At 37.6% G+C, this 16704-nt stretch overlaps 1 protein-coding gene across 1 annotated transcript; it reads right to left on the bottom strand.

Moving 5' to 3' along the window:
* Positions 1-1490: 1490 nt before the first annotated feature.
* LOC107742469 (interferon-induced GTP-binding protein Mx2-like) lies at positions 1491-14885 on the bottom strand. Its single transcript, XM_016555436.1, is given in 14 exon segments — positions 1491-2134; positions 2263-2421; positions 6474-6550; positions 6692-6813; positions 6933-6962; positions 7102-7238; positions 8241-8363; positions 9357-9435; positions 10891-11089; positions 11185-11323; positions 11400-11554; positions 14286-14359; positions 14524-14596; positions 14696-14885. Coding segments are annotated over 14 exon segments (1782 nt in total). The 3' UTR covers positions 1491-1909.
* Between the last annotated feature and the right edge of the window lie 1819 nt (positions 14886-16704).

The following is a 16704-nucleotide window of genomic DNA, read 5'->3' as shown; positions in this document are numbered from 1 at the left end:
GCAAAAAAATTACATTGCCAAACCTGATTGGGAAAGAGGTAATTACAGAGATTGTTTGTGCTTGTGGTTTCACATTTTCATAATCTTATGGTTATTTCTGGTTATCTATATATATACACACACCTTATACACGAAAGAGAACCTTCAAATTCTAGTTTTTGCATAAAAAGTGTTAATATATTAACAATTAATTAAAAACAAAAATGAAGACATAACCATGTGCTCAAACTCGGTTTAAATCAACTTTTAAGTAGACATTAATTTGTTATTCTGTATATTTTCTGTTGCAAAACATACAGAACAAAACTTTTTAATTACTGTAGACTAATAATAATAATAATAATGTTTATTTATATAGCGGCTTTCCAACACCCAAGGTCGCTTTACAAGTCAGGTTTCAGCAACAGAAACAAATAAACATCAACATTAAAGGACAGAACACATACCAAAGGCTGAAACTAATATACAGAGGTCACTTACAAAGTTATATTAGAGATACAGAGAGAATTTAGATAAACATGTCCATAACAGGGTACAATTTACAGACTGAGAACTGAAGAGTAATATTCAGAGAAAAAATGTGTTTTTAAGAGGTTTTTGAAGGGAGGATGCTTGACGGATGTCTTGGGGAAGAGCATATCACAACCTGGGAGCCACAACACTGAAAGACCTGGCTCCCTAGTCACCAGGCTATAGGCCTTTAAAATGGCTGTTACAATATCCTGAAATAAATGTATAAATAAAAAGCAAAACTGCTTTGTAGGAGTAATATGCAAATAATATTTGGCCCAAAATAATAATTCTGTCCCTCACGTCTCTGTAAACCCCATTCTTCATTCTAGAAACACAAGGATGATGCAGCTGTAAGTTCCAAATTGCACATAAAGGCCAATTCACACCACACAAAGAAATGCCAAACAAACACCAACAAACAAGTTGGCCGCTGGATTTAGAATTTTATGAAAAATAACATGTTCAGTCGGGTGAAAACAAACTCCGACCAACGGCAATAGACGCCAACAGGGGTAACACACTGATCCAGCAAAAATGTTTGTTGGTGTTTGTCTGTGCAGTCTGAATTATCCTTAAAAGTACCATGAAATTCCCTAAACACTTGTGCGCTATTCCAAGTCTTCTGAATTTATTCATTTGATTAATGTGAAAATCAAAATCATGTCCTCCCCTATTTGAATCTGGCACGCACGCGAGAACTTGCGCTTGAGCGCCATTTATAGAAGACAGAACTGCACATAAACCTCATTGGTTCTCACATCTGTAGTTAATATTGGATATTTGAATGTTTAAAAAGTGATCAAGATTTGGGTTGAAGCTAAACTCTGTAAGGCCTCTGTATGGCCCTCCAGGAACTGAGTTTTCACCCAGCACTAGATAAAACTACGTATATAAAAATAAAGTCAATCAATAAGGAAAAATTATTTTAATTTTCATTATATAAAAAAGTAATGAGAAAAACACATAACATAGCTGAGTCACTGAGGCCTTTAGCCCCATTAATGTTATTTTGGATACAAATTACTGCCAACATGAAAACAATCAAAAGTATTTGTATTCTGCCAGATACAGAATTCAATACAAGGTTATGCACTTACAAGGCTAAAGAAAGGCTAATAGTTATTCATTAATTACAGTAAAAGGGTTACACTGCCGGTATTTGGTTTAAAGAAACAACAGAAATCAATCAATATATTAAAAAATGTATATGCTGAATAAAGTTTTATGGATTAAGTTGTTGGCTGTATTAAAAAGATCACCAACTTATTTAACATTATTGCAAAACTGTGACATGGTGGTTAGGATAATATGTGTTCATATGCTCAAAAGATTTTCATGGATCAAGCTGTCAAATAGGCTACATTATGTATAATGTAAGATAACATCCTCTGATCTCTCAAATAAAATCACTAAGTGCTTCCTGAGCAGCGGTCAAACGGCCCAAACGAGACTGCAAGTATTTGCGTCTTTTGCTGACATCAGAGTCCTCAAACAAGAGCTCGCTCACGTTTGCCCCTTCCAGTATACTCAGCATGTCAGTACACAGGAGCTGAGCAGTCTCCTTTAGCATGTAGAAGGAGATCAGCATGGGCAGTTGGTCAGCCATCCTCTGCACCACAATCTGAAAGAAAACGAAGAGCCACTAAGATACTTCTCTCTGAACAAGGCTTCAAATTCATTAATGAAGACTAGATGTACCTCATAATACGCCTGCAGCATTTCACTGTACTTGCTTTTTATATCAAAGGCAGGTAATTGCGCTTCTGAAAATTTATCGCTGCTAATCTCATTCAAGAACTTCAAGTAGATGGGATCTTGAGTGTAGATCATGCTTTCCATTTCAAACTGATCCATGATCCGCTGCTCTGTTTTGGCTTGCTGGCTTGACTGAATATTGTCGATTTTGTTCTATGATGTCAAGTGAAGAAGTACAGAGGAACAAGAAGTCAACTGACAGAATTTTTGTACAATTGTTAAAATTCCATTTCGAATGTTGTGTCAAGGGATGCTATGGGGAAACTCCTGTTTACTCTGAATTCTAAAGCCTGATTTGTTCACGCTTGTGTAGCAGCCCGCCAAAAGGGGTGGGGTGGGGCCAACTGCTATATAAATTAGCTGAGTGCCATTTCATCAGAATTTTCTCCTTCAGCGCGAAGATCATCTCCTCGCTGGACTCTGAAGAGAAGCAGCAAGAAGCTTGAAGCCTACTCGCCTCTTCCCCTGCAGCCATCCGGTGACCTAAAAGAGTATTTCCTGAGCAAATTTTCACTGCAACACTGTTTCAAATGTTGCGCGGCGAGTGAGGCTCGTACAGGGAACCCCTGCATGACTCAGACAGGCACGGCGAGTACCTAAACGCTGATGCTGTGCTCACCGGGACAGACTGCTCTCACTGCGAGAGCATGAGTCTCACCCTGTTTCACTTGTGGATCGGCTTCTTTCATGAAGGCAATCCTCAATCGTTCGCACTTCCATTTCAGCGGGGCAATGGGACTGACTTGTCGGGCACGAGTGAACTTATGCCGGCACAAGTCCTGCATGCTTCACTCTCCCCGCAATGCCTCGACTCACCAGTGTATTTTACACATAAGGATCAGTGCCCCTCATCTGCAGTGAGCAGCTAGAATTACTTCAGTGGATCTGAGTAGGAAGCTGTTGCTTCATGTCGCTGACAACTTCAGATGCAGAGGAGTGGGTGTGTGCTGGCGAGGACCCCGGCATCTTTCCTCCCAAGGATTCAGTGCGGGCCAGCGTGGACAGCAAGCTGATTCGTATCCTCTTGAAATCCATGGAGGATCTTGGCTTGGACTGGTCGGCTCCTGAAGAGTCCAGCCTAGAGCAATGCCTACACATCAACTGCCTAGAGATGTTGGCGGTTTTTCTAGCCCTGAAAACCTTCCTACCAGCCTTAAGAGGGTACCACGTCCTGGTCCATTCGGACAACATGATGGTGGTAGCCTATATAAATCACCAAGGCAGTGTGAGGTCACACTGCCTTTACAGGATGGCCAAACGCCTCCTCTTATAGGCACAGTGCAATCTACTCTCACTGAGTGTAGTTCACATGCAGGGCAGACTGAACCAAGGAGCGGACAAGCTGGAGGAACTCATTCCCTGGGTTGATCCAGCTGCTATCGGCAGCCCCTTGGCCAATTCCACTGAGGAAGGACCTCCTCTCTTCATGTTTGGCACCTCAATAGGAATCTTTAAAGCTCCCAATGAGGGTGACTAACACCAATTTGGAGGCTAGAGCCCCATCTACAAGATGCCTCTACACCCTTAAATGGTCAGTCTTTTCTGACTGGTGTGCAACACGGAGTAGGGACCCATCCTCTTTTGACGTGTCATCCATGTTAACCCTTCTGCAAGTGCCGCCTGACAAGGGTCGCTTTACTTCCACACATTTAAAGTTTATGTGGCAGTCTTTGCAACGAAAAATGACCTTTTTGTTAAGTTCCTGAGGGGAGCTCGGAGATTGAATCCACCTAGTCCTCATACTGTGTCAACAGGGGACTTAACCACAGTCCTTAGGGCCCTATGAGGCCCTCCCCCTTCTAGCAGTATCAGTCAGCCGACTTACGGTTCCTGTCGCTTAAGAGCATAAGTCATCTCCCTTCTGGCTCTTCCCAACTCAGAGGACGAGCAGGGTCCGAATTTACTCTGCCAGGTTCGGGCTCCTAGAGTGTATGTACAGCACTCTATCCACTTCCAGCATTCGGAGCAGCTCTTTGTTTGCTTCGGAGGTCACTCTAAAGGGCTGCCAGTCATGAAGCAGAGACTACCTCACTGGATAGTTTATGCTATAGCCCTGGCTTACGCCTCAGTGGGCTCACAGTGTCCTATTTGAGTGAGAGCCCATTCCACCAGGTGAATGGCCTCCTCCTGGGCTTGATCCAGCGGAAATTCTATCAGTGATATCTGTGCGGCTGCTGGCTGGTCTTCGCTGTTCACCAGGTTTAATAACTTGGATGTCCCTGCCCTCCAGGCACAGATTTTGTCTGCTTAATTTAATCCCCTCTGTAAGTAGAGAAGGTCTTGATATGTGGGCCCCAGCCCAGCGGCTGGAGTCGCAGAGTGGCTTCGTTCTGCCTTTGCTTATAGCACGGCACTACTGGATCCATTCCTCATAGCGTCCCTTGACGCAATGGGAGAGACTGTTCTAAAGGGAACACTCTGGTTACTAACGTAACCTTGGTTCCCTGAGATAAAGGAAGGAGCGTTGCATACGCTGCTTCGCTATCAGTCGAAAGATTCTGATGAAATGGCGCTCAGAGCTGACTTATATAGCAGTCGACCCCACCCCTTTTGGCAGGCTGAAGCGCCATTTGTTTGTGCAGCTACATGAACGTGAACAAATCAGGTTTCAGTGCCTAGGCTACGGCTTCAGGCTACATGAGCAAAATTATCTCAAAAACTCTGTAGTTGCTGAAGCCAGGCAGTTCCCTCCCTCTGTAATTCTGGCTAAGATTCTTCGAACTGTCAACTTGTTGGGAGCAAGCAGGATTTTTTGCATGTAAAAATGTATTTCTTAAAAAAGCTGAACAGGGTTCAAAGAGTGCTGATGTACAATCCAACAGCAATTTGACTGTTTGTATCTGCTTTGACTTGCTTTATTATCAGAGCAAAAGAAGACAAAGTAATTAGTGACACTGTGTCTATTAGTATATAGTATATTAACTTCTTGTTTATTAAACAATATCATTTCACAGTTGTGCTGCTATAAGGCTGCACGCGCATCTACGACTGTCACATCAGTCAAAAGATTCTGATGAAATGGTGCTCAGAGCCAACTTATATAGCAGTTGGCCCCACCCCTTTTGGCGGCCTGAAGTGTCATTTGTTCATGCAGCTACACGAACGTGAACAAATCAGGCTTCAGTATTCAGAGTAAACAGGAGATTCCCCATAGCATCCCTTGACACAATGCTCATTCCCTTATCTCAGGGAACCGAGGTTACGTGTTCTGCAACCGAATTGACTCCCGAAAAATGCAGCTAGTGACAACAACATTTTTTAGAAATTCTATGCAGTGTGTACGGAATCAAACTGAACAACTAGTTAATGATGTATTTAAATGCATATCAGAGTTATCTTTTCTGTATGTGCGGTGCAAGAAATCACAGGGTACACTTTGACTCGCTAGTGCTGCCAGATCTTTCTAGAAATAAACAAAACAACAGCAACAACAAACAAGAGCAAACTCAAAATAAACTCAAATCCAAATGTGTTATCTTGGAAATAAGCCACATACCAAAATATAGCGGCCTGCACTTGCCTACTTTATCGCTTTATAAGCCGAGCCCAAAACAATAAGTCCAAAGACACAACTTAATAAGTGATGCTTATAATAAGTGGGCATGGCAACCCTTCAAGAGCACGCTCTGCAGAGCAACCTTCCAAACATGAACAAAACGTTGTAATATTGCTGTAATATTACTTTAATCAAAAAAGCGGATATCAAGTGCATGAGACAGCAAAATGTTGATATGGTTACAACGATGTCAATCATCGCAGTTTTGAGAGTGAGTTCGGTTCCGTACACACATTCAACTGTATTTTAGGGGATTCACTGGTAACACTTTATTTCGATAGTCCACTTTAGACATTCTATTAACAGTAAGTAACTTTGCAACTACATGTCAACTAGCAGTTAGTAGAGTATTAGTAGACTGTCTGCTTAATATCTTCTAACACTTTCTTTGTCAACTTATTCTACTAACCTTAAACCTACCCTAACAGTCTACTCTGAGAGTTAGTAGACATGTAGTTGCAAATTAATGAGAATTAGTTGACATGTAGTTGATATGTAGTTACAAAGTTACTTATAGTTAATAGAATGTCTAAAGTGGACTATCGAAATAAAGTGTAACCGATTCACTTCCATATTTAAATGCGGTTGTCACTCCTTAAACTTTACAGTGTGCACATGGCCTTTGTCACAAATATGGAGCAATATTTACCATAGTGGTATTTAGAAGAACAGGGTAGTTTCGGAAACATTGGTGAGACACGTCAGTGAATTGCTTGAGAATGATGTCTTCAAAAGTAAAACAAAAAGACAAACAGCCACAAATATTTTAGGCTTGATGATTCAGATATGATACTACAACAACATTCTAAGTGTACAGTAATCCTTTGATTTTAGGTTCTAGTTGAACATAAAGATGTGTGACAGTACCTTTTATGGAATTGAGTGATTTGATGGCTGGCTCTTTAAGTTTAGCCACACGGTCCTGCAAAATCATCTCAAAAACTCTGTAGTTGCTGAAGCCGAGCAGTTCCCTTCCTCTGTAATTCTGGCTAAGCTCCTTCAAACTGTCAACTTGTTGGGAGAAAGGGATTTTTTTTCATATAAAAATGAAAATAAAATTCTTATAAAAGCTGAACAAGGTTCAAAGGGTGCTGATGTTCAATCCAACAGCACTTTTCACTGTTTGTATCTGCTTTGACTTTATTGTCAGAGCAAAAAATTTGTGACACCGAGTCTAAAATGTAAGTTACTCAATATTAACTTGTTTATTAAACAATATAATTTGGCAATTGTGCTGTTGGTCTGAATATCAGCAAGTATTAAATTTGAAAATGTACTGACAGGACGTCTTTGTGTCATTAAGACCATCATTCCACTTCTTGTATTCAGTCCGAAGCTGGACAAACAAATTGTCCTTAATGATCAGCTCTCCAAATGATAAGGACTTGATTTTATCATTGAATTTTGTTAATATCTGTGAGAAAGAAATAATAATATTTGTTACGTGAGCATGTTTTAAATTATATTAGCATTGTACCTCTGAAGAGGTAAAGGAGGCAATGTTAACTTGGAAAAAAAAAAGATATAAAATCTGAATTGACAACACAGAGATAATACCATAAGTTTTATGGTTACAGATGACATCTACAGCGGAGGCACCATGTCTGACGTGACAGTGTTTGGTCTTATAATTCTCAATTGTTTTACATTTTACAAATGTGCAGTGCTAGGGGACGTTATAGCACTTTTTTTATTCACTCTTAAACCATCAACACAGTATGAATACAGCTGTTCATACCAAAGGTATCCCAAATGTCTTTATATGAATGATTTATTCAAATAAAGATATTTGGGTTACCTTTGCAATGTCTTCAGAACGTTTTGAGACATTTAAACATTGTGCTTACAACATACAGGCCAATTAAATTAAGAAAATGAATTTTTAAAAAATCATTAGCATACCAACGCATTGCCTAATTTCCTGCAAATTTGGCAATCATTTCAGGATTTTTTTTTTGTTTTGTTTTGTTTTTTAAGTAGGGTTTTTCATAAATTTCAAATTGGTGTGGATTTCATTCTTTTTGAGAAACTTTGTTATTGATTTGACAATTTCACAATACTAAATCATTTAGAGGAAAATGTCATTTTCATATTTTCATCTGATGTTTCTATGGTTAGTAGCATAAACATAACTTATCTAATGGTCACACTTTAATTTGGGGTCCAATTCTCACTATTAACTATGACTTTTGCCTCAATAATCTAAATTGCTGCTTGTTAATAGTTAATAAGGTGGTTGTTAAGTTTAGGTATGGGGTGGATTAACCAATATGCTAGTAATATGCATGCTAGTTAGCAGTGAGAATTGGTCCTAAACTAAAGTGTCACCTACCTAATTGTGTCACTTCCCTGTGGATTCAGCCCTAATAATAATTCTGAGAAGCATGAAGATAGCTTGAGTTGATCAAATTCTTACTTTAATGAGGAATTGTTTGGCTCCCTTCAGGTCCTGTGGTGGTCCAGCTTCACACTCCTTCAGCTCATTCCTCACATCCCACAACTGCTTTTTTATCTGCTCGTCAAGCTTTGGCAGTGATTTCTGACAGTGATGAATATAAAACAGATGTAATAAACCCAATAGATGCACAGTGGATATTGTAAGCAGCATTGGGGGTAATGCATTACAAGTAACGCGAATTACATTATCGGATTACTTTTTTTCAAGTAACTAGCATTACTTTTTAATTTACATTAATTTTTTATGTTACTTTTATATAAGTAACACCAGTCGTGGTGCAATCAGTGTAAACAGGTGTGTGCAATTCGTGCTGAGTGCAATCAGTAATGCATGATGGGAAATGTAGTCCGGGGTGATGTGCAACAGTGTGTAGTGCGAGAGTCAATGAAATGGAAAGTTCATGGACCGGATTCATGACAGTTTCCCCATGTATTGACTGACAGCTCTCATGTCCCCATAATGAAATAAATCAGAAGTAAGTGCAGAGGTGTTGTGTGCGCTGTGTGAACATGATCTTACTGTAGTTCTAGACTAAATGTCATGCATTTACTGAAAAAAAAAACAGATTCAGCATTCCTCAAAATCAACAAAAAAAAAAACTGTTAAATGCAGACTCAGAATATGACACAAAAATACTTTATGTATTGAATCCCATTTTATTAACCAGTGTCTTTGCTGCTGGCCTTCAATAATCCAGTTCAACCATATTAATAAACAAAAATGACTTTAGATAAACATAACATTTTGGTTTCCTTTGTTTTTTGTTTTGTTTGTTTGTTTGTTTGTTTGTTTGTTTTGTTTGTTTGTTTGTGTGATTGAGAAGAAAGTGTCAAACTTTTTTTTAGTGAGTAACACAATATTGTAATGCATTACTTTTAAAAGTATCTTTCCTGGACACTTGTTATAAGAGAAAAATATGAATATGAGCATGAATAGGCTCAAAACTAGTGAGCCACCTAACTGTTTTGGCTTTTTGACATTCTTCAGACTGCAGTGGTGTGAGATCATAGTCTCTCAATACATTTGATATTTATGCTGCTAAAAAACAATGTGAATAGGCATTTAGAAACTTACCTTAATATGACTGACGAGATCTTGAGTGAGTTTGATGGCAAGACATTTAACAGTCGCTTTATTCTCATCCAAGAGGGGTCTGTAGAAAAAAACAGAAGGAACACTTTGTAAAGTGGCGTTGATATGAAGAGAATATAAGTGAATCTGATTAAAAAATACATTTTTTAAATTTTAGATTTTATTATGATATAGTTGGATATATGCAGCATTTAATGTCGGCCCGCAGCCCTCAGTCAAGTTTGATTTTTGGCCTTTCATAGCGACGTTACACGTCAACGACTAAAATGGAAACTAAGGGAAGCTAAGGAGAAAAGAGCATAAGGATACAAAAAATGAAAATATAAGCAGAAAATGTCTGAAAACAGAAATATAACCAAGGAAAACATGATTTTTTTTTTTTTTTTGTGCAAGTCGGATAATTTAGCATTAATTTTTCTGTTTTTTGCAATACGACTTTAAATGTGATTGAAGTTTTGATTCATGCTTATTATTTTTAAAAATTGCATTTTATTGCATGCCTGTGCACATATGCTTATAGACAAAACGTAATACGCATGCGCATGACGTCATAATTTTCACAAAATTGGTTTTCGTAGTTTACACGGCGACAATAATGGTATCATTTGGTATCATTAATGGTATCATAAAAACTTGCACTTTGAAACCTATTTTCAAAAGTTTGCATGCTGTTGTTGTGTAAATGATTGGACAAACACAAGGTACATAGCAAAGATGGTGACGTACATAACACTGGATAGTCTTCATGACATGAAGTCCAATACATGCAAAAGTTCATCATTATTTGTCATCAGCTTTTATACAATATGTCGGGCGCCTTGTGTGAGAAAAACCTTCAGATTATACACAACTCAATTCAGTCTCTTCTTTGTAAGTAACCAAAATCACACATGAAAACACGCAATAAAAACGAGACGCGTGTGTCTGCAGGGCACAGTTGCTTTCTCAGAATGTATGGAGTGACAGACAACCAGTTGTCAAGTCTGGTTCTGTTAACACAGCAGGGCTTCAAAAATGCGTTTGTGTGAAAGTAGTCACTGCTGGTCACTACTGATTACATGTAATCTGGATTACGTAATCAGATTACAAAAATTAAGTACTTGTTATTAGATTGTATTACATTTTAAATTACTCGTAATCACAGTTACTTTTTTTATTGATTACATATTATTCTACAAATAATTCAAATTAAATTATTTGTAATTTATTGATTCTCACTAATTCTTCTTTTTCATTGTTTCACGTTTCCATTCTAAAATAGCCTACCGCTTATAGGCTATACATTAAGAAAGTCTTCCAGTTTTGTGGACATTCACACAAAGAACAGTCACTAGTCAGGTGGATGTAATTACACAGACCATAGGTTTCTTTTTTTTGGAAATGCACCCCTGGTCGGAGGCTTATGTAAATATTTTGTTTATAGGACAAGTATATAAATGCACAAGTATTTAGTAGTGCATACTGCATAAGCTGAAATGTCAACAAAAGTCAAATTATATTTTCTTTAGATCGTAACCTGAAAAAGTCATGATTTTGGAAGAAATCTCTCTCAATTTGTGTCGCCTCCACCAGAGGAATTTTCTCATCGATCTGTTGTTGTCCTCTACACTTCACCATGACGTAACCTTTGCGGAGCGGAATCACTTTGTTCTGGACAACGGCCAGAATATTCTTCTCGGTTCCCCTGTCTATGAGGTCTGGCTTGGTCAAAATGGCTGTGTGAATGAAAAACAGTTATTCTCTAAAATGTGCATTTGCTGACAAAGTGCTGAAAGATATTAGATATTGTGCAGATGATCATCTTCAATACCAAGAGTTCTTATGCCCTCAGGATCAACTTCTTGTGCCATTCTCAATGCTTCAGTTGTTGCAATGTCTGTGTTACATGGGACCACTACCATGTTTATAGTCTCTTGCTTCTCAATAAATTTCATGATCAGACGTTTGATCTATAAGACATGAAGTTTTAAAACTGGATATATATGTTACTGAATCTGGAGTGCAAAATCAGATTATAATGCCTACCTGGTTTCCAATATCTTGTGGTTGTCCTTGCACTGGGACTCGAGCGATTCCAGGTAGATCGATCAGTGTGAGGTCACACACATCTGCTGACCTGACCTCTAAAGTGATGAGGTCATCACAGATTTTCACCCCTTTTCCAGCTAACTCATTCTGGGCTGTAAAACACACACTGCATGATTAACCATGTGTTTCTCAACATGAATCGCATTAGTCAAGTTTATATACTCTCGTATTTGCACTGCGCTCATACATCAGAGCTCGCTGCTCGATGGCCTGGTGCTCGAGATGATAGATCTGTCAATGATACTCAACATGAATATTAAAATTTATACTGAAGTCCTTTAAGGCCATTTTTACTACAGCTGGTAGATAACAGTTCTCAATCGCACCATTATTTTACGACCCAAGGATTCTAATCAGGGGTGTCACTGAGCCTCAAGATATTGGAGGTGCCACTAACAAAAAGGGACAAGCCCGAGGAGGGTCCTAAAGCAATAACCTGTGCAATGGGCCCAGATTCCCTGACAATGCACCTGATTTTAAAGCTGCAGTCCGTGAGTTTTAGCTCTTTGTTGCCATCTCTGTTTGAAACCTGCAATTGCAGTTATTTGCGGAATTATCTTCATTGCGTGGGTTGTGCACCGGCATGGCTCCAGCGCGGATGAATCTAATGTTTTGAGGAGTATGTGTGGCTGTCAGTCACCGCACCGGTGTGGATATTGTCCTTAGGAATCACAGATTCTAGCCTACGTCTTGGAAGTATGACCCAAAAAAGGAATTTTCACCGGAAAATGTCATCTGAACAAGTAACAAGTCTGCCACTTTTGTTCTGACCAACTGAGGAAAAAAAGCAATACAATACCTCGCACTACCAATGGTGATTAAATCTATTGATCACTTAACTCATATTACATAAAACCGTGCTAATAGCCTCGTGGGCAGCACACTGACACATTATAACCATTGCGCTTCAGGCGTCCCGAGTTCGAGTCTCGGCTCGTGGGCCTTTCCCAATCCCGTCCCCTTCTCTCTCTCCCACTTTGCTTCCTGTCTCCTATACTGTCCTATCCTAATAAAACGGCAAAAATAAATCTTAAAAAAAAAATACAGAAACTCGTGTTATTAGTGACACCGCTGGCCAATAGGTATAACTTATAAGAGGCTTCTTTTACTTTGTTAAAGAACATCCAGACGCTGCTGAGAGCGAGAGAGAGTTCAGATGAATATGTAAGTATGTGCCGCGCAATTTCCTCTCAATGACAAAATAAACACACAACAAACATGACAGCGATGAGAAAACAGCAGTTAAGAAAGCATCTGATCATAGAGATATGGATATGTTTGCGCCAGCTCCTAACAGATGAGGTAATTAAAATGACACTGTTGTGATAGTGTGATTATAAAGTATATTTGAGACTGTAGACTATATAGACCCAGACATGTCAGACTATAGTTGAATGAATCTGTTTCTTTGCTAATTTGCTAATAGCTCTTTTGGCATTATCCTGAACATTGTATAAGAAAGGCTGTCTTGAGAGTGTGAGCAAATATTACTTTTTTTTTTTTTCCAGGCAAAAAATGTCCCGAGTCCTTCGCATAAAATACAGTCTATAGGTTTTCATCGACAACTCATTTTTTTTGAAAGTTTTATTACAAGCTGTTCACACACTGGCAATGAGAAAGTGATTAATGCATGAACATTTTTACATTTAGCCCCTTTAATAATATTTACATTTATATTTATTCATTTAGCTGATGCTTTTATCCAAAGCAACTTCCAAAAGTGGAATATAACAAGCCCTTGATTAACATTCATGCCATTCATGACCAGTGTCGGGGAAAGTTACTTTTAAAAGTAATGCATTACAATATTGCGTTACTCCACAAAAAAGTAACTAATTACATTACTTAGTTACTTTTTATGGAAAGTAATGCGTTACGTTACTTTTGCGTTACTTTTTAAATCTGGATCGGAGGTCAGAAGCAAAGACATTGGTTAATAGAATGGGATTAAATACATAAAGGATATTTGTGTTGTTTAACATTTAATTATTGCAGGTTTGCGTCATATTCTGAGTTGCATTATTTTTATTCATTTTGAGCAATACTGAATCTGTGGGGTTTTTTTTTTTTTGTGAGTGAGATGAATTAATGCATATTCATATTTATTTTAGAGCTTCAGTAACACCTTCTGATTTCTCTCAACATGGGGACAGGAGAGCTGTCAATCAATAAATTGGGAAAAAAAGTAACTTGCGTTACTTATTTGAAAAAGTAACTCAGATATTCTCTTGTAAATTAAAAAGTAATGCGTTACTTTACTAGTTACTTGAAAAAAGTAATCTGATTACGTAACTCGCGTTACTTGTAATGCGTTACCCCCAACACTGTTCATGACATTTAAAAGTTTTATGCTTTAAAATATCTAAAATAGCTTTTATGCTTTTTAAATGCTTTTTAATGCTTAAATGCTTTTCTATGCTTTTAAAGCAACAAAAGAGTCTGGGCATGGCCCATGTTTTGTAACCAGTCAGAATGAACTGGTTTCTCCAGTTATCCCGTTTATCCAGCAAAGGGTGAGGCTTCTGTGTGCAGTTTAAGGGATGATATGCGGTCAAATTCCGCACATGACTTTATGAATGGTTACAATAAAAAGAAAATACTAAGGACATAAACTGTCATTAAACCATTAGTTGTCAACACTTATTATTCTGCTGGAAGATATATTTACTAATATAACAGATCATTGCGCATGCAATAAAAACAATGATTCTTCATGGTAAACAAAGCTGTTATTATATTGTGAAATGTATTTACTGATTGTCAATTTGCATGTTATGTATCAATAACACTGAAAGGACAATAGATTTTAAGAGTTTTACTAACCTTCTTCAACATGTTTTTCAACTAATGAAGGATCCCCGAATTCAATTATCTTCTCCTCATACGACAAGCGTGGCCTTTTGCTCGCTGAACTTGCCAGTTGGTTATAAACTTGAAAAGGGGTTGTAACATGGTTTAAATTTAGTCGTAGGTGTAAAAATTTAGAACCAGTTTGGGAGATTGCAAGTTTTTTCACTAACCTGCTTCAGCAGTTTTTTCAATTTTCTTTTTATGGTAAGACAGAACAGCTTTCCAGCTGACTCCACCTGTTACGTTCCTCAGCCTCAGCTCTAGTGGACATCTAGTGACAATTCCTATCAACAATCAGCAGAAAAACAGATGTTGAAAAAATATTCTTTGCATAACACTCTATTACACACACACACACATGCATATATAAATATCCAATTCACCGCTTCCTCTTGGCAACGCAATTCCAGACAGTGCTTCCAGCACAGAGCTTTTCCCAGAACTCTGGTCTCCGATCACTACGATAGTCGGTAACGCCAAGTCCTTCTGAATGCCAACGGAGCGCAGAGTGTCAATCAGGTCAATGTATGGACGAATGCTCTCCTCTAAATGATGGTGAACCTCGCCCTTCATTCCCTGACTAAAAAAAAATAAAAATTGGTAACACTTTATTTTAACGTTCTATTATAATAACAATAAATTATGCATAATTACATGCAAGTAAATCAAAGCCAAACCCTAATCCTAACTCTAACCATAGAGTAAGTACATATAGTTATTACTCAGTACTTAAATGCATAATTACACTGTAAGACACCTTAAAATAAAGGGTAACCAAAAAATGTACATTTTGTCATTTTGTGTCACCGTATGTCCTTTAATACAGACATATCGCTTTTTTTTTATAATTTGTATCATTGATAATTGGACTAAATGTACTATTTACATAAAGTTGCCTTGTACTTAAATGTACATTGCTTTATTATTATCTAGAGCACATAACACGTTAACTAGGTCTGTAAATTCATATAAAAATATTTATCTCCAATTGATGAATTCAAAATTAGATTAGTAATAAGCAAAATAAAATGCATACTAGCCTTTCTTTTAAAGAATTATCAGTGTCTTCAACATTATCTTGAACTCTGCTTCGAGCTGAAGAAGAAGAGGATGAAGAGAAAAAATAACTCATGCTTAAATTGGCCATTTTCTGAGGGGGAAAAACTGAAGAGAAAAAAATGAAAAGACAAAAATAAATTAGATAAATGTCCTTCTTTTTAGATGCCTCCTATAAACGTTATACTTGACCCAAACACAGTGTTTGTGTAGATGCTGAAGAGAAATCACAAATAATATGTGCGTCAGACTCAATTTATAGTGCATCACACCCATAAGACTGAACACGTCAGACATTTTCATAATTCTTTAACTCTTTCCCCGCCATTGACGAGCTATCTCGTCTTTTAAGAAAAAAACGCTTCCCTGCCAAAGACATTACAGATATTATCCAGATTTTTTATAAAAATTAGATTTTCTCACCTTTTTGCTCAAAATTATGCATTTTTATGAAACCTACCTATATTCAAGTGTTGATAAAAAAAAGAATGCTTTAAGCTAGAATAAAACGGATTGTTTGCTGTTGTTGTTTAAAAGTAGAGGCTCTGATCTTTATTTTGGTGTATTGCATATTCAAATATTCATACAGAAAAATATACTGGAGGCCATCAAAGTTTAGTGAAAATCATCCAAATCGCTGGCGGTGGCTGGCAACTTGTCAACTTCCTGAGAAAACCTATTAAAAAAAAATAATTTTTTTTTGCATATAGGAATTTGCATACATTTGTGTGTATATGGGTGTGCCTATACCTCCAAGACAGAATTGTAAAAATGTTTTGCATGAAAAGTGTCTCCTTCAGCGGACTGAAGTGAAACTAGTCACGCACAGGAGCGTCACTAGGGATTCTGGGCCCTTTGTAAAGGTCATTGCATCGCGCACCTCTGAAATCACATTTGTGTGCACTATACAGCGTTGGGGAAAGTTACTTTTAAAAGTAATGCATTACAATATTGCGTTACTTCCTAAGAAAGTAACTAATTACGGTACTTAGTTACTTTTTTTTGTTACGTTACTTTTGCGTTACTTTTTAAATCTGGACAGGGCTTGCTTGTTTGCTTTTAATATAAAAAGTTCTATTTTTGGCAAATATAAAAGCCCTTTCACACCAAAAGCCTCAGGCTGAAGGAAATGTAAATTCACGTCTGTACAGTAGAACACAGAAGAAGAAATTTCAACACTCTTCAGCAATAAAAAAAGAAGAAGAAATGTTAGCTTTATCTTGTGTAATTTTTGCTTATTAGTATTAGGTTGAATTGGATCACTGAAGGTCAGCAGCAAATTGGTTAATAAAATGGAAAAAGGATATTTGTATTATTTAACATATTTAATTATTGC

Source organism: Sinocyclocheilus rhinocerous, unplaced genomic scaffold (assembly GCF_001515625.1).
Source record: "Sinocyclocheilus rhinocerous isolate Xijiao unplaced genomic scaffold, SAMN03320098_v1.1 scaffold1427, whole genome shotgun sequence".
NCBI classification, from domain to species: Eukaryota; Metazoa; Chordata; class Actinopteri; order Cypriniformes; family Cyprinidae; genus Sinocyclocheilus; species Sinocyclocheilus rhinocerous.
The sequence above is the reverse complement of the archived record's forward strand: the minus strand, read 5'-3'. Positions and strand labels throughout refer to the sequence as shown.